The sequence below is a fragment of the Nelumbo lutea genome, chromosome 7 (genome assembly GCF_056320005.1).
Source record: "Nelumbo lutea isolate HS-2025 chromosome 7, American lotus-T2T, whole genome shotgun sequence".
Lineage (NCBI taxonomy): Eukaryota > Viridiplantae > Streptophyta > Magnoliopsida > Proteales > Nelumbonaceae > Nelumbo > Nelumbo lutea.
The window spans coordinates 25,517,235-25,540,555 of record NC_142690.1 but is presented as its reverse complement, the minus strand read 5'-3'; the positions used below and the strand labels follow the sequence as shown (position 1 = coordinate 25,540,555).

At 39.6% G+C, this 23,321-nt stretch overlaps 1 protein-coding gene across 4 annotated transcripts in view; it reads right to left on the bottom strand.

The window, feature by feature from the left end:
- The window catches only part of LOC148845765 (U11/U12 small nuclear ribonucleoprotein), a 37,451-nt gene extending 15,208 nt beyond the window's left edge, over nt 1–22,243 (bottom strand). Inside the window, exons 1-8 of one of the 4 annotated variants that reach the window (XM_088953598.1) lie at nt 22,111–22,243; nt 21,219–22,027; nt 21,048–21,118; nt 17,510–17,687; nt 17,009–17,351; nt 16,808–16,891; nt 15,929–15,994; nt 14,057–14,129 (exon numbers count right to left, since the gene is read on the bottom strand). In XM_088953598.1, coding sequence (XP_088809724.1) covers nt 14,057–14,129; nt 15,929–15,994; nt 16,808–16,891; nt 17,009–17,351; nt 17,510–17,661 — 718 coding nt within the window. In that variant the 5' untranslated portion in view covers nt 17,662–17,687; nt 21,048–21,118; nt 21,219–22,027; nt 22,111–22,243. Of the gene's footprint in view, nt 1–14,056; nt 14,130–15,928; nt 15,995–16,807; nt 16,892–17,008; nt 17,352–17,509; nt 17,688–20,578; nt 20,627–21,047; nt 21,119–21,218; nt 22,028–22,110 lie in introns of those variants that run through there. The other 3 variants (XM_088953599.1, XM_088953600.1, XM_088953597.1) reach the window with 3 other exon arrangements.
- Between the last annotated feature and the right edge of the window lie 1,078 nt (nt 22,244–23,321).

The following is a 23,321-nucleotide window of genomic DNA, read 5'->3' as shown; positions in this document are numbered from 1 at the left end:
AAGAGATAGCTAGATGCTTTGTAGATCACTTCAAGTCAATTCTTAGAAGACCTCTTGATTGTAGGGTGGAAGTGGATGGTCTAGACTGGTCAAATATTTCCGAGGGAGAGGGAATGGTTGGAAAGAAACTTTGAGGAGGAGATCAGACAAGCAATTTTTTTAATGGATAGATCTAAGGCTCTCGGGCCAGACGGATTTAGATGGCCTTTTTTCAAGATTGTTGAGACATAGTTAAAAATGATCTATTTGAGGTATTCAGGGAGTTTGAAGATAATTCTATTGTTAGCCCTGGAGTTAATGTTACTTTTGTAGCTCTTGTTCCCAAGAAGGTTGTCGCTAAACATCCTAAGGACTTCAGACCAATTAACTTGGTGACTAGTGTTTACAAAATTTTGGCGAAGGTTTTATAACTGAGGATCAAAGTGGTACTCCCCTCTCTAATTAGTCAAGCTCAAAGTGCTTTTGTACAAAGCAAACAATAGTAGATCAGATTTTGATAGCTAATGAACGTGTGGAGGAGACGAAGAGATTACGTAAAAAAGGCTTTGTCTGCACATTGGATCTCGAAAAAGCCTGCGATCTGGTGGGCTGGAGTTTCCTCTTAGAGGTGCTAAGTAAGTGTGGTTTGGGGAATGATGGTGCAAGTGGATTAAGGGTTGTCTCACTTCTTGCCATTATTCCATCATTGTCAAAGAAGCAGTTAAGGATTTCTTCCCAGCATGTAGGGTCCTGAGACAAGACGATCCTCTCTCCCCCTTTCTATTCACTCTTGTTGTTGATGTGTTAAGTAGATTGATCTCAAAGGCAGATAGGGAGGGGATAGTGTGCGGTTGGAGAATAGGGAGAAATAGTTTGCCTGTTACTCACCTTCAATTTGCGGATGATACTATAATCTTTTGTGAAGGTAGCGATTTTAGGAGGGTTAGGAACCTTAAGAACTTAATAAATTTCTTTAAAAAGACCTCAAATCTGAAAATCAACTTTGAAAAAGGTTGTGGTTGGAGTCATTATGGATGATCAAGAATTGAAGGCTATTGCAGATTGCTTAGAGTGCTCCACCTCGTCTTGGCCCTTAACTTAGCTAGGTCTTCCCCTAGGAGCTAACCCAAAGGAGAGCCGCTTCTGGAACCCCATTGTGGAAAAGTTTGGAAAGAAGTTGTCTCACTGGAAAAAGAATTATATCTCTATGGGGGGTAGAGTGACTTTGATCAAATCCACAGTTGCTAATTTGCCGATTTACTTTTTGTCTGTCTTTAAGATTCCTACTAGGGAAGCTAAAAAGATAGAGAAGATGATGAGGGATTTCTTGTGGGAACCGGGGCAAGAGAAGAAAGATCATTTGATTAGGTGGGAGTTAGTTAGTCGAAGTAAGGAGGATGGAGGAGTAGGCTTAGTGAATATTGTTTACAAGAATGTAGCTCTTCTAGGTAAGTGGTTGTGGAGATGGCCTTTAGAGAGGGAGAGATTATGGCATGCAGTGGTGGCAAGTATCCATGGTTGTTCCGGAAATGGTTGGGATGCAGGGGTATCCAGGCAGGCAACTCTTGCAACACCATGGAAGGCAATTCATGGCATGCAGTGGTGGCAAGTATCCATGGTTGTTCTGGAAAGACACTTGGGTGGGAAATTTGCCTCTTAAGGACTTGTTCCCCTCTCTCTTTTCCATTTCCCTTTATAAAAAAGAACTTGTGTCCTCCTTTATTTTGTCCCCGTATACCCCTTTGTCTACAAATTGGGACCTTGGCTTCCGTAGAGGGTTGAGGGATGAGGAATCCTTATCAGCTTCTAAGCTCTTATTGTTACTTGATTCTGTTTGTTTGGACCCACTCAGTTCTGATAGGAGGATTTGGACTTTGACTCTGAAAGGGTCGTTTACTTGTGCATCTTTCTTTAACTCCCTTTGCTCTAGCTCCTCTCCTTGTGCTTTCCCAGTTAAGGAAGTTTGGTCTAGGCCTATTCCCCCAAAGATAGTTGTGTTTTGTTGGGAAGTTTTCTATGGTAAAATCAATACGATGAATAACCTGCGGAAGAAAAGACCCTTCTTATGTTTATCTCCTAACCGGTGTATTTTGTGCAAAGCGCAGTTTGAGGACTGTTACCACTTAGTGATTTCTTGTCCTTTAGGTGCAGCCATTTGGATTTGGGTTTTTTACTTGTTTGAGTGCAGGTGAAACTTGCCGACTGAGGTAAATTTTCTGTTCTGCCCTTTTACCTTCGTGTGGACCACAAGAAGAGGGAGAATTATGTTGAAGTGTATAAGAGCAGCTCTCCTTTGGACTATTTGGGAAGAGAGAAATTCCAAAATTTTTCAGGAGAAGGAAAGAAGCATTTTTGAAGTCAAGGACTGTATTCTTACAAGGACTATTTTGTGGCTGAAATCCTTAAAGCTCTTTGATAGTTACTCCTTTGATGATTTAATGAGGAATTAGTCTGCAGTTGCCCTCACCTCCTCTAGGAAGCCTAGAGTTCAAGTAACTTGGACTCCACCGATGGAGGGTTTTGTTAAGCTGAACTTTGATGGAAGTAGTCAGGGTAACCCAGGTCTGTCTAGGATTGGTGGTTTACTTAGAAATGAGAACAGCAATATCATTGTCTTTTTTTCGGGACCGGTAGGAATAGGAGACTCTGTGAGGGCTGAACTCCTAGCTGCAGCACAAGGGATACAGATTGCTTATCAACTTGGAGTGCAGAAATTAATAATTGAAAGAGATTCCAAGGTGGTAGTAGGATGGTTGGCTGACCCAGGTACTGTCACTTGGCAGTTTAAGGATATTTTAAAAAAGGTCAAATGGTTATTAAGGGACATGAAAGTCAGATTTCAGTGGTTGGGGAGATCGGCTAATGCCTTGGCTGATTGTCTTGCTAAACAAGGGGCTACTCGGGTCTCCTTATATTGGACCTCTCTGTAATTTTCTTGTCCTTTGTTATGTTTAGTAACTAAAGGGTTGATGTTTTCCTCCATCTCCCCTCCTTAAAGGGGAGGTAGCATCTCGTGCCACTCCCTAAATTGTACCTTCTTTGGCTTTGAATTAATAAATCTTACAATTCACTGATCAAAAAAATAAGACTGGCCATTATCTTATACAAACTAGTGGTAAGACTAACAGGCATGAAGTCATTTGTTGAGATTGCACCTAGACCTTTAGGGATCAAGGAAACGAAGGTTGTATTCATCCCCATCCCCGCTTTCCCTCTTTCACATAACTCCTCAAAAACTTTCATCAGATCCTCCTTAATCACATCCCAACACCCATGGTAAAAGGCCACCAAAAGGCCATCTAATCTTGGTGCTTTATCTGTGCTCATCTCCATGACTGCCGATTTCACTTCTTCCAAGAAGTGAAGATGAGCCAGAAGAGGAAAGTGGGGAAGATGAGCCAGAAACAGATTCAGGGGAAGAAAATAAGTCTGAACCAGTGATGAATGAGACCCGTATGGTAGAAAAGACTGCTAACATCGAGGAAGTGATGAATGGGGGAGTGAAAGTTAGCAAGATTTTGGGTCTGTTTTTTCTAGGAGGGGAGGATTTCGCAAAAGAAGCATTTAGATCTGTGGAGGAAACCTCTAGGAAGAATGAAGGTCCGATAGATTCAGAGGTTAATCTTGATGGCGATAATTCAAAAAAGAAAGAGATGGAAGTGATTACCGGAGGCTGTGAGGAAATCATAGAGAAGACTGAAGAAGAGGTCGAGGGGGTGGTAGTTGAAGACAGGGTTTAGAAACCAGCAGAGAATACTGAAACAATGGTGGAAAATCTAAACGCAGTCAGAAGATTCAGAACCCAAAAAAACAAAAAACAGAGCAGAAGATCCCAGTCTCAAAGGTTTTCACAAGGTTAAAAGGTGGTCTTTTCAGAATGGAACCTAACAAGCTTGTCAAAAGAAACCCAAAGGAACAGTCAAAAAATGACAACAAAATGGTTGAGAAAGATGCTTGAATCAATATCCTGTGATCGGAAATTTTGTTTAGGTAATTTTTGGGCATTGTTGGGCATTGGGCTGGATTGATATCTTGGTTTCTTTTGTCTTTTTGATTTTATATGTACTGTTATGGGTAAGGGGTTTCATAGTTGGGTCTTATTTTAGTTTGGGCCAGTTTTAGTTGATTTAGGTTTGTTTTTGCCTCTGAGGGTGCTGATTTGGGATGGCTTTTCTTGTCGAGTGATCTTATCACCTTCCTTGTGATCTTCTTTTTTTTTGTTTTAATAAATTTTTTTGTTATCTTAAAAAAAAAAAGACCTTACAACTTCCTAGAACTTTATGCGGAAATCCTATTCCATTGCAGCCCTTCTAATAAAGGTCTTCTTTCCCCAAGAAGGAGTACAAAGCTTCAAAATGTGATTTAAAATCTCTTCAATCTCTTTCTTATCCTGTACTTCCCACCCTCTTGACCACAATTTCCATTATTAAATTCTTCCTACTCCTATATGCTAAGGCATGAAAGAATTTTCTATTTCCATCTCCCTCCTTCAATTATATGCATCTAGATTTCTGGCTCCAATTAATCTCTTCTCTTCTTATTATTTCCTCTAACTCTGCCTTTCCTATTTTCTTTAGAAACTCGTCTACCTCTTCCCTATCAATCAAATCATTTTTTTCCAGTAATCAGTAAATCACTTCATTAACTTCAGAGGAAAACATTACAATAAGATTCTGATACAAAGGAGGAATAAAAAGAAACTTTTCAAATTCTACAGTCCCTATCACAGATCTGCCCAAAAAAGTTGATCCCTATACACCTCTTGTTTTTTTGCCAAAACATCAGCCATCCCATTTGCCATTTTCTTTACTCAAATGAAGTTTACCTCTAATTCTTTTGCTATGCTCTTGATTTCTCTTATTAGATGTATGAACATCCACACACCTGGACTGCTATCATTTATCCAAGATATATATTCTTAAAACCACATTGCTTTGCTAGTTTCAATCCATGATGAAAGTCCGATATTTCTGCTCTTGCAGAGTCCCCTACTCCAATCAGCCCAGAAAACAAAGTCACCACTTTCCCTGTAGCATCCCTAAACACACCTCCAGTTCCTGACAGACCTGGATTTCCTATCAATCAAATCTATTTCCCCCAGGATCTTCATCTTTTTTCTCATAGATTCTCCCAAATTTTTCCTCATTCCACACCTTGAAATTTTCTTTGGTTTCATACAGTATTTGCATGAACAGAAAACCCTCTCATCTATCCACTTGACATTCCCCCCACCAGGATGCAATATTTGCTTTGAAAGTGAGGTGTGTTATCCACATATTCTCAAACCTAAATGGGTGGGACCCTGCTTGAATTCCTTTGATTGCAATAGTATAGGCCAATGATCCAAAATAGGTCTAGCCAAAACCTTAACAGATGATAAACCAAATAAATCCTCCAACTCAACTAACCCTAGAAACATGTCCAACTTTGAGCACACAGGGTTTGCTTGCAAATTGGACTGTGTGAATTTTGCATTATGCATAGGAATCTCCTTCAAATTATAATCATTAATGAATTCATTAAAATTTTTCATGCTAGTAGCCATTCTTGAAAACCCTATGTTCTTTTCAAACCAAAAGCGGGTCGGGTTGAAATCTCCCCCAATGCACCAAGCCCCCTCACAAAGACTCCCAACGCTATGCAGCTCACACCACAAAATTTCCCTCTCCCTGTACCAAGAGGGTCCACAAATGTTTGCCAACCACCATTCCACATTGTTTGATTTATTTTTAAGACTCACCAAAATTGACATATTTTCAAGGCACTCCACCTCTAGATCATCCCACAAGGTTAAAATTCCACCTGCTGCTCCTATTGATGGTAAATATACTCATCTTTTATTTATTTCTTGATCCTTAAATAATCCTCACCCAAGCTGTTGTTATCAGCTCCAGTTTGGTCTCTAGTATCAAGACTATTGAAGGTTTGAGATTGCGCAAAGTCTTTCAGAATCCTCTTTCTTGCACTACCTAGACCTTTTTTTTCTGACAAGAAAAGTATACATTTTTTTTTGCTCCAAGGGCTACACAACGGGGGTAGCCCATCCACCAACCCATAACCCCCTAACCCAGGGGCAGGCAGGATTCAATTCCAAGCCTCTGCTACAACCAGCAGGAGACCTTACCAACCAGCTGGTTGACACCTTGCACTACCTAGACCTTTTTGTTGATCAATAATTAAAATTCATTTCATTAATTAGAATAAGAGAGAACAAAGAAACAACAGGGAGATAAACTCTCTTAACTCCCCCAAACATATGCAAGAAAATCAATTACAACATAGCCCAAAAAACATTATTTCTTCGCACCCCTTGTTTAGCCAACGTATCAGCCAAGCAGTTGGCATCCTTCTTAACCCAATTCAACTTAACTTCCATTCCTTGTGTCAAGTATCTAAACTCCCTTTTCTCATTGATTTAGCCCCACCACTCCCTCTCCGCCTTTTGGAGCCAGCTAATAACCAGCTTTGAGTTCCCTTCAATTATCAGTTTAGAAAGATATAATCCTTGGGCTTTCTTAATTCCTTCCATCACAGCTAGGATCTGGGCTCTCAAAGAATCCCCTACACCAATAGGACCAAAATATAGAGCCATTATTCTGCCATCCTCATCCCTGAAAGCTCCCCCAATTCCTGAAGGTCCAGGATTACCTTCACTACTACCACCAAAATTCAATTTAATGAATCCATTGGTTGGGGGAGTCCATGTTGGCACTATTATCTCTTTCATTGGCGCAGAGTCAGCACTTACCTCCATTTTCTCATCAAATTAGCAGTTGGAATTCCACCAAAAAGCTTCAAAGACTTCACCCAATGGATCACCCTAATTGTAACGACTTCAATTAAGGCATCCCTACTTCTTTCTTTATCTTCAAACAACCTCTGATTTCTCTCTTCCCATAAGGTCCAGCAAACTGCAGACCTTGTACATCTCCATAAAGTTCTTCCCCTCTTCTTATGATAACTAACAAAGGTAGGGTCATACAGTCTTTGTACATTTGGCACTCAAGCAAGGAAGAAAACCATTCCCAAACCTTGCACTACCTAGACCTCTAAATGACGCTTATCCCTCGCCCTCCTCTCAATGACGCTTATGCCTCCTTGTGCTCGGAAGGCTTATGCCTCTCACATTCTGAACTACGCCTCACACCTCTAGGTAGTGGAATGCCTCCCAACACACCTCCATGTTTTAAAACATTTCTCTGTTGCCTTTGTTCCAAGTTCTTGTTTACCTTCTCTTTACCTCTCCTCCTCGAATGTTTCTGATCTATTTGTATTCCAGATACTGTTAATATTTCTAACTCGGATCTCCTCTTTCTCATCTTTCCTTTTTTCCCCCCTTCCCTTGATTCCACCAAACTAATTCTTATAGCCTCTGTTAAGTCCTCCATTTTCTCTATGTCCTTCCCGGCACCCAATTAATTATTTTTTTTTGTCTCAAATATTAATTCTCCCTCTTCTTTGGCTCTTCTCCCCTTCCCTCTATCTCCAAAATATCCTAACCCTCCTGAAACCCCTCTTCTTCCCTAATAAATTCCAAATTCAAATACCTCTCCATTATGCCTCAAATTACCCCTGCAAACTCCAATTCTTCTTCAAGCCAATTTTACTCATTTAGCTCTATAGACTACTTCACTGTGGCATTAAGATCATTGTCATGTTGTGTACGCTGTTCCCTACCTGTAAATTCAACCCCACTACCAGTACTAGGCAAAGAACTAGGAAAAAGAGCATAGGGAAAGATCACACCTTGTTGAGGTAGACGGCTATCAGCAGGTTGAGGATCGGGGTGGTTTTCTATTCCCTCTTGGGCTGTTTGTAGGTCTGTACTCCCACCCATTTACAAAGGTATACTGCAAGAATTATAAATTGCATCATTACTCACCTTCTGAGGAGGCTTCCCAATTGTCTCTGTAACCTGTAGTCATTTCCTCATAGAATTGTTCCTGCCCCAGAGATGGCATCAGCATCTTCCCATTGACCTATTAAATTGCCACTGCCATACTGAAGGACTCCATCTTGGTGGTTTTATCCCCCACCACTTCGACCTGGGTCATTTCTCCAACCACAACTCATTAAACAACAACATTAGATCTCCTTCCTGCCAGATATTACTCTCAGCAATCACAGTTGTAGACCACAAACCTACCATGTCATCATTTATACTACTAATGCCTGAGGTTGCATCAAAAAAAGAAGCCATAAGCTTCCTCAAAATTGTCATTTACTTCTTCCGATCTGATATTACAGAGGTTTCTTTTCTTCAGGCACACTTGCTATCTCAACTTTGTAGAGGATGCCAACAACTGACCAACTTCTCTATCATCACCCTCATCCATCTCTTTTTTTTTTATCGATAGCATCAATTCCATTAAATTAAGAGAATAGAGGGAAAGGAATACAAAGGGAGATAAAATAACTTAGCTCCCCAAAAACAGAAAACTCAGGGAAAGCAAAGAAAAATAAAAACTAGCCCAGAAAACAACCTCCCTATTCACTCCTTGCTTGGCCAACCCATCCGCAAATGAGTTGGCACTCCTCTTCACCCAGCTGTACTAAATCTCTATGTCCCTACCCAGCCATAAGAACTATTTTTTCTCATTGTTAAAGTTCCACAAACCACTGTCCTCTGTCTTCAACCAATTAATCACCACCTTCGAGTCACCTTCCAGAATCAAACAGCTAATATTTAGATCTTTTGCTCTTTGAATTTCTTCAAGTGCTGCAAGGATCTCAGCCCTAAGAGAGTCACCTTCTCCAATAGGGCCAGAGAATAAAGCAGTAACAATCCCTTCCTCATTCCTGAAGACTCCTCCAATCCCAGAGGGCCCTGGATTCCTTACACTGCTACCATCAAAATTCAGCTTTAAAAAGCCCGAGGGGGGAGGGGACCAGAACGGACAAAGAGTCCTCTTGCATCTTGCAGTGAGAGCAATCTCTTTCCAGTTTCTTAGCAAGTCATCCATAGGACAATCTGAAAACAACTCCAAAGCTTTTAGCCAGTGGACCGCTCTTATAAGGATTCGATCTAACAAATCTTCCAAAGTTTTTTCCTTGTCAAAAAATATGCGTGATTTTCTTTCTTCCCACAAAGACCAGCAAACCGCTGCCCTAATACACCTCCACATAGTCTTCCCTCGCTTCTTAGGCCAACTGAAAAAGGATGGGGAAAACAAACCTTGGACAGTCTCCGGAGGATACCAAGAACACCCAAAACGGGAGAAAACCCACTCCCAAACAGATTTAGCAACCTTACAAGAGACCATGAGGTGGTAGCCAGATTTCCCATCGGCTTTACGAAGAGCACATCTATTAGGAAGTAGACAATAGTTGGGTCTCTTTCTTTGGAGTAAGTCTAAAGTGTTGATTCTTTCCAGGAAAATTTCCCAACAAAAAAACCCCCACCCGAGGAGGAATAGATCTGCTCCAAATTTCCTTAATTGGAAAGGACAACCCCAGGGGGGTAGGAGGCTGAGTTAAAGTTTCAAAGAAAGAAGCACAAGAAAAGGTACCAGAGCTAGAAAGGGTCCAAAATCTAGTGTCTTCCTTAGCATGGTTTAGGAAGACACCCTCAAGGGAGGCTAGCAGAGCTACCAGGCTATCCAAGTCCATATCCCTAATTGCCCTACGCAGCAGGCCAAGGCTCCAACCAAAGCCCGAAGTGGAAGCTGAAGGGACTAAGAAAGAAGAAATGGGTTCATTTTTCAAGTCTGAAAGAGCATACAAGGAAGGAAACTTGTCTTTCAGAGGAGAATCCCTGACCCAAAGATATTCCTAGAAAATTATTCGGTTACCAGAGTTTAGACCATACCTGATCCAAGAGGAGAAAACTGGAAGCAGATCGTGGATGGATTTCCAAGGAGAAGCAGCTGAAGCCCTTGCCAAGATTCCAGGATCCCAGCCATTGTCTTCGAGCCCATGAATGCTAGCCACAATCTTAGTCCACAATTTATCCCTTTCCAAAGAGAACCTCCACAACCACTTCCCCAGAAGAGCCATGTTCCTTTTCTTGAAATTACCAATCCCTAGACCTCCTATTGTTTTACACCTAGAGATCACCTCCCAACTCACCCTATGATCTCTCTTCTCCTCTCCAGGCTCCCAGAGAAAGTTCTTTATTAATTTTTCCAAAGGATTTGAAACCTTTGAGGGGATCTTAAACACTGACAGAAAGTAAACAGGAAGGTTAGATCTAATGAGAGAGACTCTTCCACCTAAAGAAAGATAACTCCTCTTCCATGCCGCTAGCCTCTTCTCAAACCTCTCCACAACCGAAACCCAAAAGTTGAAACTCTTAGGATTATCTTCGAAAGGGAGGCCCAAGTAAGTCAGGGGCCAGTCCGTAATAGCACAACCTAGCTCATCTGCAGATTCCCTTAGGTTTCTTTCGTTCACATTCACTCCTGCCACACAACTCTTGTCGAAGTTTACCTTGAGGTTAGATATCTGCTCAAAAAGTTGTATTGTCAACTTTAGATTCCGGATCCAACTGAGGTTCCCTCCTTCACAGAAAATGATAGTATCATCTGTAAACTGTAGAAGAGTTAAGGGAACCTCCTCCCTTCCTACTCTCCACCCTCTTATCAGATTCCTCGAGTCTGCTCTATGGATCAAACGCCCAAACACATCAACAATAAGGGTGAAAAGAAAAGGGGAAAGAGGATCTCCTTGTCTTAGACCTCTCAATGCCGGAAAGAAGTCAACCACAGTCCCGTTCACCAAGATAGAATAATGGCAAGTCCTAACACAGCCCCAGATCCACTTGCACCACCTGTCACCAAAACCAAAACTCCTCAACACCTCCATCAAGAATGACCAATCAACCAAGTCGAAAGCCTTCTCCAAATCCAATTTGCAGACCACTCCCTTCTTCTTTGACTTTCTAAAGCTCTCCAAGCTCTCATTTGCAATGAAGATCTGATCGATGATCTGTCTTCCCTCCACAAAAGCACTTTTGTTGGGTGCAATAATAGAGGGGAGCACCTTCTTTATCCTGAGAGACAGCACCTTAGCAATGATTTTGTACAAGCTAGTCACCAGACTAATAGGTCTAAAATCTTTTGGTTGAGAGGCATCTTTCTTCTTTGGGGCTAAGGCAATGAAAGTTGAGTTCAACCCCGGGTTTATTACACCCCTCCTGTGGAACTCCTCAAAGACCGAAGCAAGAATCATTCTCCAAGATATCCCAGCAATCCTGGTAAAAGGCCATTGTGAACCCATCTGGACCCAGAGCTTTTGTCCTATCCATTGAGAAAACTGCTTCCTTTACCTCCTCCATATCGAATCTTTTATCTAGCCACTCTCTCTTCTCTGCACTTAGGGTCGGCCAATCCAAACCCTCCAACCACACTCTCTCAATCATAGGCCTTCTGAAAATAGATTTGAAGTGATTTACTAGGGCCTCTGCAATTTCAGCCGGGTGAGACAAAACTGTTCCATCAACTTCCAAGTTAGAGATGTAATTCTTCTTTCTCCTTCCATTTGCCACTGAATGGAAAAACCTTGTGTTTCTGTCTCCCTCCCTTAGCCACTTACACCTAGATTTTTGCCTCCAACTGATTTCCTCCTTGATCAGGATGTCCTCCAACTCACCTGCTTTACTTTTCGCTAATGGAGATTCTGAAGTCTTCTCGTTGATTTCCCCTGCTCTTAAAACTTCCCAACACCCCCATACCTCCTTTTCCCCTTTGATTTTATTTTTGATAAAAAGGTTAACCAGATTTCATTAAAAAAAAGCAGAGAGTACATGAGCAGATGTACTACACAGGAAAAGAATCTCAATCGGCTAAATAAGAGACTTTTCCCCTTTGATTCAATTGACCCTCTTTGTTGGACCCATTTGTTCTGATTCATTAAAACATTTCTAATCTGCCTGATCGGACTGGCTTATTAAAGATTCACTAGGCCTGTTAGAATGGGCTTTCCTACAACTGTATTCATGTGTGGATCCACTTGGGCCCTCCTTTTTACTGCCTAACGCCATTGGGCCTGAGCCTAGATTTTGCTGCCACCTTCTCTCTTTCACCCTCTATCACCACTCTTTTTGCTTGTTCAGGGAGTTTTTCCTTTCTCAAAAATTGCAAACGATCAAAAACCAAAGTTGCCCTTGGGAGGGATATACAAGTCTTCAATTTGAATTTTGACTACACCTCTCATTTCAGAACCTTTCATACCCTGAATTTGCACATCATGTCTAACACCATCACTGCCTTCTGCAGTTTCCAGAGAAGACAATAGTCCTACCATCATACCATTATTCCTTGCTTCTATGGCCACTTCGTAAGATTGTTCCCCTACTTACATTTGAACCACTCACGGTACTCTACAAAGATGTACCATTCAATCTGTGATTTTCTCCCATTTGAGGTTCTGCAAAGTGGCAAATTCCCTATTAATCTCCATGAATTCACCATTACACTCGTTGACTGACTTGAAGACCAACCATGTCAACAAGTGAAAGGATAAGCCAAAACTGTAAATGTCCACCATGCCACCCCTCCATGAAGCCTCGTTAGTTTTAGGAAACCAGGTGTACAATCTAAATCACCCTTGATTCGAAAAAACCCAATGATTAAGGAGATTCTTTGCTTTTTCTCTCAGCTTTGAACAAAGGATTATAGCTTTCCTTTCGGTCAGCGATAACAAGGCTCTAGTTTGAAAATGGCTATGATATTTTGTCTTGAAGTCCTCCAATTGGGAACTTCATCAGTTTTGCAGACCAGTGCAGCTTGCCTAGATACCACCACATTTCTTCGGTCTCTTTGAAGCAGAGCCTCTTTAAAATTTTGGCACCGTCTCCTATCTCCACCTAGCGCACCTTCTGGAGCTATTACTCTTCCAATTGGACCCCCAGATGTTTTCTCTTGACATAGGAGATTTTCCAAGAAGATTTGCCACCCTTTTCCCTGTTGACCGTAAGGCTATGTTTGGTTTGAAGGAAAAGGTAGGGAAAGGAAGGGAAATATAGGAAAACCTTTACAAAACTTGTATAGGTTTCCTTGCTTTTCCCTTCCTTTCCCTATTTTTTCCTTCAAACCAAACACAGCTTAAGGGATGCAGAGATTTTGACTGGCCTTGGCCAAAGAACTCAACAAAACCATATAATGCCCTCTACCATTGCTCCTTTTCTCAACAAAATAGGATTGGCCATTCTCTACAAATTTACTCCACCATCTACTCTGTTCGTCCTTTATGGGTTTAGAAAAAAAAATCAGCAAACCAACTCACAGCCCTGTTTTCCTAGATAAAAAGAGCCTCTACCACATTCTGTTATCCTGATTATCTCCTTACCAGCCGACGAGAAATGGTAGAAAATAAATTTTTTTGTTCAATAGAAATAGGCATCATCAATGGTCAAAGAAGGTAATTAAGGGTGAGAAAGAAGGTCCCCAGTTGCAAAAGAAAAAATCACGAAAGCTGAAAGGAAAACAGCAGGTGGAGAGGTTACGGATTAGGACAGGGTGAAGCAGCCAGGAAGGATCACCTAGGACAGTGCTGCAACGCAGCAGCTCCACATCTAACCATGCATACTTGATAAAGAACTTGGCAATTATGATACACAGGATACCTGGTCAGCTGGGTGCTTGTATTTACTGTGGTTGCTATTATACCCCTGTTTAGTATAAAATCAGGACAGAAGAACCCTTAATAATAGAAATGAAAGGACATAATACTCTGCTGCCTGAAGACCTCTAATAAACCATATAAACAGTATACAGAACAGCATTTAATCCTTAGTAAATCAGTCTATAATGACTGATCAACAGATACAATAAATAGGGGTCTGATCTTCCAAGATTTGGGTGCTGACGCATATTTATATATAAAGTTTAAGTTACTAATAAAAAACAATAGATTATGTTACTGATTGAAAAACAAAAATCTACTGAGACCAAATCATCTTTCAAATGACAGCCCCTGTTGTACATCTGAGGATGCTATCACAACCCCATTAAATAAAATGTATATACACTTAAGGAAATTTTACATAGACAAATCTAGGGAACTTCAACAAATTATCCAAACTTGATTTGACAATTTCAGAATTCATGGAGACAAAACAAATTAAACAGGCTCTTGCCTTGTTTCTTCATTTTTTGGATTCTGATGGAACGTAGTTCTCGCAACCTCTCCACAATCAAAACCAGCTCAAGCTGGGAAAAAAACAGGGGAACCAAATTTATGATGGAAAACCAAGAAACAGAAAAGCAATCCATAGAATAGTAAAGAATTTAATAAATCCGTATCAATGTAACATAATCACCCATCACACACACTTAATAAAGACAATCCATTGAAGCAACTTAAAGAACAACTATGAATTACAATAAAAGTTAAAACTAAATGTTAGGTATTTAGTTTTCTTCTCTGAGGTGATACATTACCACCTTCCTAATGTACTTTCTTTTTTCTTTAATTAAGTCCTTTTTCTTTGATTATCTTTCAAAAGAAAAGGATAGCTGGATTATGGGTGGAATTAAGGCTATGCACATTACCCAGACTCTAAGTCAGCACCAGCATATTCCTAAATCAAATCCAGACATGTTATTAGGTGATTGAATTGTATCGACAAAACCTTGACAAACTGAACCACTGAGCATGTTGGGTCAAGATTTGATACATAATGGGAAAACTGTGAAAATTAATTTAATAAAGCAATATGAACCTGTGTGATGGATGGAGGGATGGGTTTACTTTGAGTTAGTTGTCGTGTCTAAGAAAGAGACCAAATTTATTGAGTAGAGATCAGAGTGCAACCTCTTGAAACAAGAGTATTTTGAAAATCAGATCAGACCCACCATACAAGCAAATAACTGTGAAATTCAGATCATTAGGGTTAAATATTAAACTATCCTAACTATTCCAGAGTGCGCAAGAAACAAAGGGTTCTTCTTATTCAGAAGGATGGCTGCATGAATCTTAAAATATTTCCAGCAAACTTTCTCCCAATAATAGCAGAAGCATAATTGCTGTTTTAGCATTGGGAGAAAAGAGCTTTTCCTTTCTGAAATTACATGGTCTAACCCTAGTGTATTTTGGAACATAGAATTTGCCACAGACCAGAGTATGGCTGATATTGATGGATTTGCTTTTTTACTGGCTTCTCTGCTTTTTCTGCTATATATACGGCTTGCCCTGAGCTAATGTTTTGCTTCAATTCTATTCCTTGCTGAAAAAATTTAGCCCTCAACAGCCCCTCCAAAGGATTTTTCTTTTCTTTTTCTTTTTTCCCATGTGCTTCAAGAAGATGGGATCTGCCAATATAAAGTAGGTACATACAACAATTTGCAGAGAAAGAGATTTGGCTACAGATAATTATTCCACATGCTTGTATTTTATTCTGTGGGATCAAAATCAATTAATTGTTGGACCTAGATTTGGAGTGAAATCCCCCTGGTCTGACAAACCTATTACCCCAGACAAGCATTACCAAAAACTTCCCTTGTTGATTTTCTTAATTTAGGTGCACCTACCATGAAAGGAAGGGCTAAAGAACTAGCAGACTTTACTGACTAAAAAAACAGAACTAGCAGGCTTAAAACAAAAACCTCCCTTATTGATTATCTAAAACGGCTCACCAGACAAAACCTCACAAATAAAATTAAGGAACAAAGGTTAAAGCACCAAAGAACTAGGACTACATGAGCATATGGCTACAACATAAGAAACCCATAGATTAAGCACAAAGTATGGTGGTAAAGACCAAATCAACCCATATAATAAACAAAATATTCCAGAAATGTAGACATTAATTTTTTTTATCAGTAAATGTAGACATTAATTCCCCAATTATTATGAGTACATATGCTGCAGAATCTCCAGTATCTATCAAACCCTCCTTCCCCCAGGTGAAAGAAAGACATAAATGAAAACAAGAAAATTGAGGAAGGAAGGAAAAGAACACTGTAAATCCAAACTGAACACCAGGTTGCAAGTTTCTCATGCTTTTTACCTCAGATTCTAGTCTCTGTCTCTCTTCATTTGCTTTAAGTTTTGCAATTTCTTTCATCTTCTCCACCTGTAAATACCCAATGTTAAGTTAAAAGATCTAATAAAATCTGCAATTCTATGTGCAATTTCAGCTACCAATCAGGATAACAAACAAACAAGAAAGGGAAAAAACAAAAACTAAAAAAAAAAACTAATAAGAAAGAAAATAATGGAAAAGAAACTGATTGCATTTTTTAATACCAAAATAAAATACCATTAATGCATCAAAACTGTTTCATAAATCAAATACCATAATATAATCTTTTTAAACTAAACATTTAGATATATTAAATATGTAACTAAACAGACCACACCAATATATCACCCATAAACAATCAGGGAGATGATAACAAAAATTTTCGCAAAATCCATGCAAGCAATAAATATAAATATATAAAAATATGCATTTTTTGAACCAATTTTACTTGATTTAGTGAAGATACAGATAAGATAACTGAAACATTTTAGTTCTGGAATGGCAAGAGGAATCATATTTTGTCACCATGTGCTAAATGTCCTGTAGCCCATGAATTTTTTTGCCACAAGGAGGACATGTCATACCCAAAATATTCATGTAATTTAAAAAGAAAGAACAAAAAATTAAATAGAATGAGGTTTCACAAGACCACATGGAATGATAAGATTAAGTTTTGGGGTGGGGGCAGTAAAATGAAGTCAATTCAGTATTAGAAGATTTCTAATTTTTACAAACATTTCAACTCAATAATAAATTGATTTCAAATCATGACTTTAGGTATTTAAATGCAAAGGAAAACTAATGTAAAATTATCTCATTTGATGTGAATTCCAAATGTTACTTATTTAATGGAGAGGTTTATACCTTTCGCCTTGCAATGCCCTTTGCAATCTCTCTAGCCCTCCATTCATCAGCTTCTTGATCAGCTTGGTCAAATCGTTCACACTCCTAAAAGTCATAGAAAAAACAAATTACATAAGCAAACATTTCCCCAAAGTAGAAGAGAAGGAAGAAAAATGTCAAGGAAAGAAGTAAGATAGCTCCCCTAAGGCAGAATTGAATCACCTTGGAAAGAATTTCTGCAATAAATTTCCTCTTCCTCTTCCTCCAATGCTTATTTCGTTTGGATTTCTGTATTCTATTGGCCACTTTGACTGCGGCAGACATCTCCTCCCATGAACTTGTTTGACTGATGAGAGAATTAAACGGCTCAAGCTGACTTTTCACACTTGAGCACAAAGAGTTTGCAGCTTCCAATGTGAGGGATTCTTGTAGTTTTAAACCAACCCTCTTTGTTCTAATTACTTCGGAAAATCTATGAAAGGAAACATTAAGAGGTGTACCATCTACATTCTCCAACGAACCATTATTTTCTTTTGTCGCAAGCATCACCTCTAGTTCTTTCTGCCTGTTTGTGATTATTTGGGTCATAACCATAATAAGGAAAACTTTTTGATAACCACAAATACAGGTTATAATAAGGAAAAACTTTAAATATCAACTTAACATGAATTAAAACAATATCCGCAAAAAAAAAAAAAAAAAACTAAAGAATAGATTCCATACACTGTTTTCATTAGCTGAATAGTATCTTGTAAGTTTCTCAGACAATCATGCACCTGTCCAGTCTCCCAAAAAGAACTGGATGCTGAGGAGACAGGTTGCAATGTTGGAAACCAGGGTGGGGGTGTCCCAGATGAAAATGGCATCAAATTCATCTTAAGGATGGAAGAAAAGAACACACCTGCATGGAGAATCCATGTTTATCAACTTATAAAGAACATATAGAAGAAGTAATCAATCTAATTAACATGGAATAGTCTGGCAGATCATGTAAACATTAATGCCTCCTAATTGAATGACTTAGATCATGATTAAATCGAAATAAGTTTTATCAGACTATGGTTTGATCTTCGGACTGAGAACCAACAGCAACAGGCGGTTTTATTTTTTTTTTTTTTTTTTTTTTTGTGGATCAGTAACAATCAAAACTTTTAATTACTCATAATAAAGCACATTATGATGATGAGGAGTGCAGCTAGCCTCAGCTAACCACCTTTGAAACCCTTTAATTACAAATTCCCCTCAGACATATGCCCAAAGTATTTGTTCTCTTGTTGCTCCTTGTTTTGCTAGACCATCAACTAAACTGAAAGCAGACCTATAGAACCAAAATGCCTTGGCTCCCAGCTCCTACATGTCTATACTTCCATAATCCTTCTTGTTCTTTTTGCGACAAGCCTACTACAACCCTCAAATCCCCTTCAATAATTAAGTTCTTGCAGTTCAGTTACTTTGCTTTTTTGAAGTCCATAGAATACTGCTTGCAATTCAGCCCTTGTTGAGTTCCCATGCCCAATTGGGCCTGAGAACATGACTGGGATACTTCCTTATCTCTAATTACTCCTCCCACTTTGGAAAGGCCAGGTTGCCTATGCTGGACCCATCAAAATGTAACTTGAGGTGTGTGGAAGGTGGTGTTTTCCACTCAGCTCTTACTTTTGGACTATTTGACGAGGATTCTGACACCATTATCCAATTTCTTGTACTATCATACATTGTGAATGGGCTAAAAAATGTCCAAGGTCATCACCCATTGATGAGATTTGAACTTCAATTTTTTGTAAATTCTAAAAACTATTTAATGACTTTAAATCAACTGGACCCATTAAGAGAGAAGCAACTTTTTTTCTACAATGGAGTTGTGGATAGATGGACCTGTATACATACCCAAGATCATTGTTTTCTCTGGATTAACTGGTAATTCCATTATTACCCAACGCAGTTGGGGATAGATGGACCTGTTTCTTAATCTACACTCATGCCCTTTACCTATTTAAGAAACAAATTACGCACCACAGACTATGCAACCAATATAAGGAGAAAGAAAAATGACTCCTATTGGAAAAAAATAAAAAATAAAAAGAAAGAAAGAAAGAAAGAAGAAAGAATGTTAACCAAGATCTAAGAAAAGAGCATTTAGTCGCAAGATCCCTTTATTCTTGTTGGGTGTGCATCCAGACCATATGAGCAGCCCACCCCATGAATGCATGCCTCCAAAAATAAGCATATTAAAGAAGCTCTACAAATCTACTGTCTTTGTTTTTTGAGTTTGGTCACTCCTTGGGCAATTTCTCTCCTAAGTCCTAACCCACTTTGTGAGAAACTGATGATTCATTGAACACATGTTGATATTGCTGTAATCCACCTTTGGTGATGTTTGTATGTGTATCCAAGAATTGTCTCTTGATGTTTTTGAGCCTCTAGGTCTCCTGGAGAAGAACTTCTTGTAACACCATTATCCTCACATAGTGGAAGTTATATTTCAGACCATAGGTTTTGTGGCTTTTCCCCCATTTGAGATTTTCCATGTAAAAATATGGTGTCTTGCATTATGGTGATTGTTATTCTATTTTCTTGTTACCTTAATGAATCTTTTTTTTTTTTTTGAGAAGAAAAAAATATTCAAATGATTCAACCAGAATCATTTGTTTATTAATGAGGTTTTGGTTGAACTCATTTTCTCATACGATTTTTAGGGGAAAGAAATCTTATCTTGGGTTTGTGTTATTTTTAGTTGTTGTATTGTATCTCCCCAACAATTCTTACCCAAAAAAGGGCCTCAAGTACAACAATTGAACAGAAATTATAGAAATATTCATAACAAAAAGGAGAAGCAAAACAGACTTCAATTAGAACAAAAAAAAAAAAACACTGATTATAAGTAAAAGGCAGAAACCAAAGAGGGCTTTGCATGATGCAGATGACAGCAAGGAACCTAAAGCAAATGGGAACCTCAATCCAATCAAGAATCTTTTGCCATGTATTGCATGGTTGAATTGAAGGGCTACTGAAAATTATATACTCAAGAAAATTTACACTTTTCTTAAGCACTAAAAACATATTTCACTTAAGAAGCATACCCAAGAGAATTTACACTTTAACTCCTTAAATGTTTGTTGATGTAGACAATGGTTCACTTAAGAAGTATTTTGCATGGTTGAATTGGAGGGCAGCTGAAAATTATATACTCAAGAAAACTTACACTTTTAAAGAATTGAGGCATATTTCACTTAGGAAGTGTACTCGACAAAATTTAAACTTTAGCTCCTTAAATGTTTGTTGATGTTAAGATGCATTTTTTCCTACTACAAAGAAGTATGACAGAGAAGAATACTCTTTTCTTTCTTATATGCCAATGTGGCATAAGAAAGTGAAGATATGGAAATCATCAATCTACGAAGTGGTTCTAGGTTGATAATGATCGATGATCAATCTAATACATGTTTTGAAGGCCTCCCTTTTTCCTAAGAAAAATCCAGCTACCAAGACAGCAAGTGTTGTAAGTCTTTTTAAGGTAATAGACTTCAGGAACATTCACCCCTTTCAAACTTTCCAAAGCAAATGCCACATTTGCATTATAGTAAAATATAGTAAAATGGAATTGGGAATAGTTTCTTTGCAGTCATGGTGTCAAATCCTTTGTATTTTGTATAGCCCATCAATTGATTGAATAGTATCAGCAAGGTTATCACGAATTGCTAATTGACAGAAGATTAATTGCAGCCATAACAATAAAAGACAGTAGGCAAATAATCACAAAGAATAGAAAATACAAGTTCCTTTGATTGATACCAGCAAGGTGAACAGACTCATTGAGTGTCCATGCCGCATCAGAATTGCCTTATTGATAAAAACCATGCCAGTTCAAATTAAATTAGAGAATGAAGAGATTTTGTACTTGGTTTGATAGAAAATAAGAGAGAACCAAACGTTGAGGGAACTATGAAGGTATTCTGACCCCTTTTTGGCAGCCACCTCTACTGTTACGTGTTAAAACTGTGTCAAAACTGTGTATAAGAGGATACCATACATTTACCTAGACAGCATTAATTATAAACTACTGTCTCAAGAAACAGCATCAATTTCCGTGTGGAAACTCAATTCTCAGACACTTGGTTTGTCCTTTTCTTTCTTCTAGGTATCAAGAACCGAAACATTAGCATCTAAAATTAGGAACTTAAGTTTAGTTTTGCAGCCTCAGGCTATATAATATTGCAACCAAACCAGGGAAAAGTTCAAAAATTAATAAAGAAAATTATACCTGAGTGTCTTGACCACACGATTTAGAGATGGATGAGAAGTCTTTGAGAGGGTAAACGGTAAACCAATAACCTGCCAGTCAAAACAAAGCAAATGAACACATAAATTATATTAGGTTAGGTTAAAGGCCCTAGAAAAGTCGACCCTGTAAATGGAGTCTAGAAGAGTATACCTGATTCGTATGGAAGATTTCAATAAAAAATCAGGAAGAAGAGAAACCCCGTATGATAAAAAGCTTTATCAGCCACACGGGCAGAAAGAGAGAGAGAGAGGAACACTGGTGCTTGGTCGTTTCAATATACGAGAAAATGAAGACTGAGGAGGAAGAAGAGAGTTCGCATCTCCGCCCCACACAACGTGCGACTGACACCTGTCCAGTCGCACGCGGTGGGGCGTGCCCACGTGCGGGACTAACGGGACGGATGTTAGCCCCACCCATTAGCCCCAAAACCCGCCCCCATCTCCGGCACCGGCGATTGCTCCGGTCACCAGGTAAGCTATAACCCTCGTTTCATTAAACCCTCCCTGGATCTCTTCCTGATTATTGGAAGCTTGGGAGTCGTCGAAAAGAAAAAAGGAGCCATCCAAGATTGCAAGGAATTGCACCAAATTACAATGAGTTCTCTACAGAAACCCTTGTCCCGGATTCGTTCTGGTGACACCCGGAAACTATCCAACGCTAGAGCATTCCTCAGTGCGTCTCTCACCAACAAAAACACTTGTTTGGAAGGTCTTGATTCTGCGACGGGTCCTCTCAAGTCAGTTATAGTCCAGTCCATAGCCAGTGTCTATAGACACATTAGTAATTCACTTTCAATGTTGCCGAAGCAGGAGCTCAGAAAAGTGACGGAAGGTTCTAACCGTCGTCTCATGGGTTTTCCGGCGTGGGTGTCCAGGAAAGATCGTCGGATATTACAGAGATTCGATGGTGACTATAATCCAAATGACGGTGCTTACGGTGGCCAAAGACGGGAGCGGAAACTTCACCAACATCACGGACGCTTCAAAGGAGGATTTAATAAAAAAACCAAAGTCCCACACAAAAAACGAGGGTTAGAGATTACCTGGTGACTGAAGCCACGCCGGTGCCGGAGATGGGAGCGGAGATCTGAGCTCGGGCTAGAACGGGGTCAGAGCCTACGATTTGAGGTTCAGGGGGGGCGGGAATATGGGAGAAGCTCGCAGTTTGCCTTTTTGAGATCGTTTTGGGGCTAACGGACGGGGTTAACGTCCATCCTGTTAACTCCGCACTCGGGCACGCCCTACCACGTGCGACTGAACAGGTGTCAGTCATAAGTTGTGTGAGGCGATTGTGGGGCGAGGCGGGTGCTTGGCCGTGAGGCCGTCTTCGGAACAGTGAGTGTGAGTGAAGAGGACGGGCTCGGATTTGCTACCCTGTAATCGGATCGGACTCGAACCGGGTGTGTCTCCATCCAAGTTCGATTCGATTATGGATGCATGGTATCCGAAATCCGATAGATTGATCATTGATGGCTTCTTAGTCCGAATTCGAATCCATGGGAGTTGTTGGATTATCGGATTTCATCCAAATCCGGTGAACCTTCCGGTTCACGGGAAGCGTGTACCTCAAATAAAAACAAGCACGCGGCCTTTTTTTTTTTTTTTCGCTTCAGAAAATTGCTTTAATAATGACTAATTGACTTTAACAGGGATTTAACGGGATTTCTCTCTCATTCGAACAACTCCCCCACCACCGTCCACCGCCGGTAAACTCTTCTTCTTCCTCTTCTCTTCCTCCTCTCCCTCTTCTTCTTTTTCCCTTTTCTTCTTGGGAAACCTTATGTATACCTCTTAATGACTACTTGTAGTGATTAATGACTACACACGTCATGTAACCGCAGCAGATATTTCTTGCATAGCTTTGTCAGCCCCCCTCAAGTGAACGGTAAACCTTGAACGTTCAGCTTGGTCCACATAGCTTCAAACCGGGGGCGAGGCAAAGGTTTTGTTAACCCATTAGCAAGTTGCTCATGTGACGAAATAAATTGGACAAGCAATTTCTTCTTTGCAACCTGTTCACGCACCAAATGAAAATCCATAGAATCTGTGTTTAATTCGTGAATAAAAAAACAAATTACCAGTAACATATGTAGCTATGAGATTATCACACCATAAAATGGGTGATCTAGAAAGAGAGACACCTAACTTGATTAAGAAAGAGCGGAGCTATATCACTTCTAAGGCAATCATAGCAATGCTATGATACTCTCAATACTAGAGCGAGATTCAATAGCTTATTTCTTGGAACACCAAG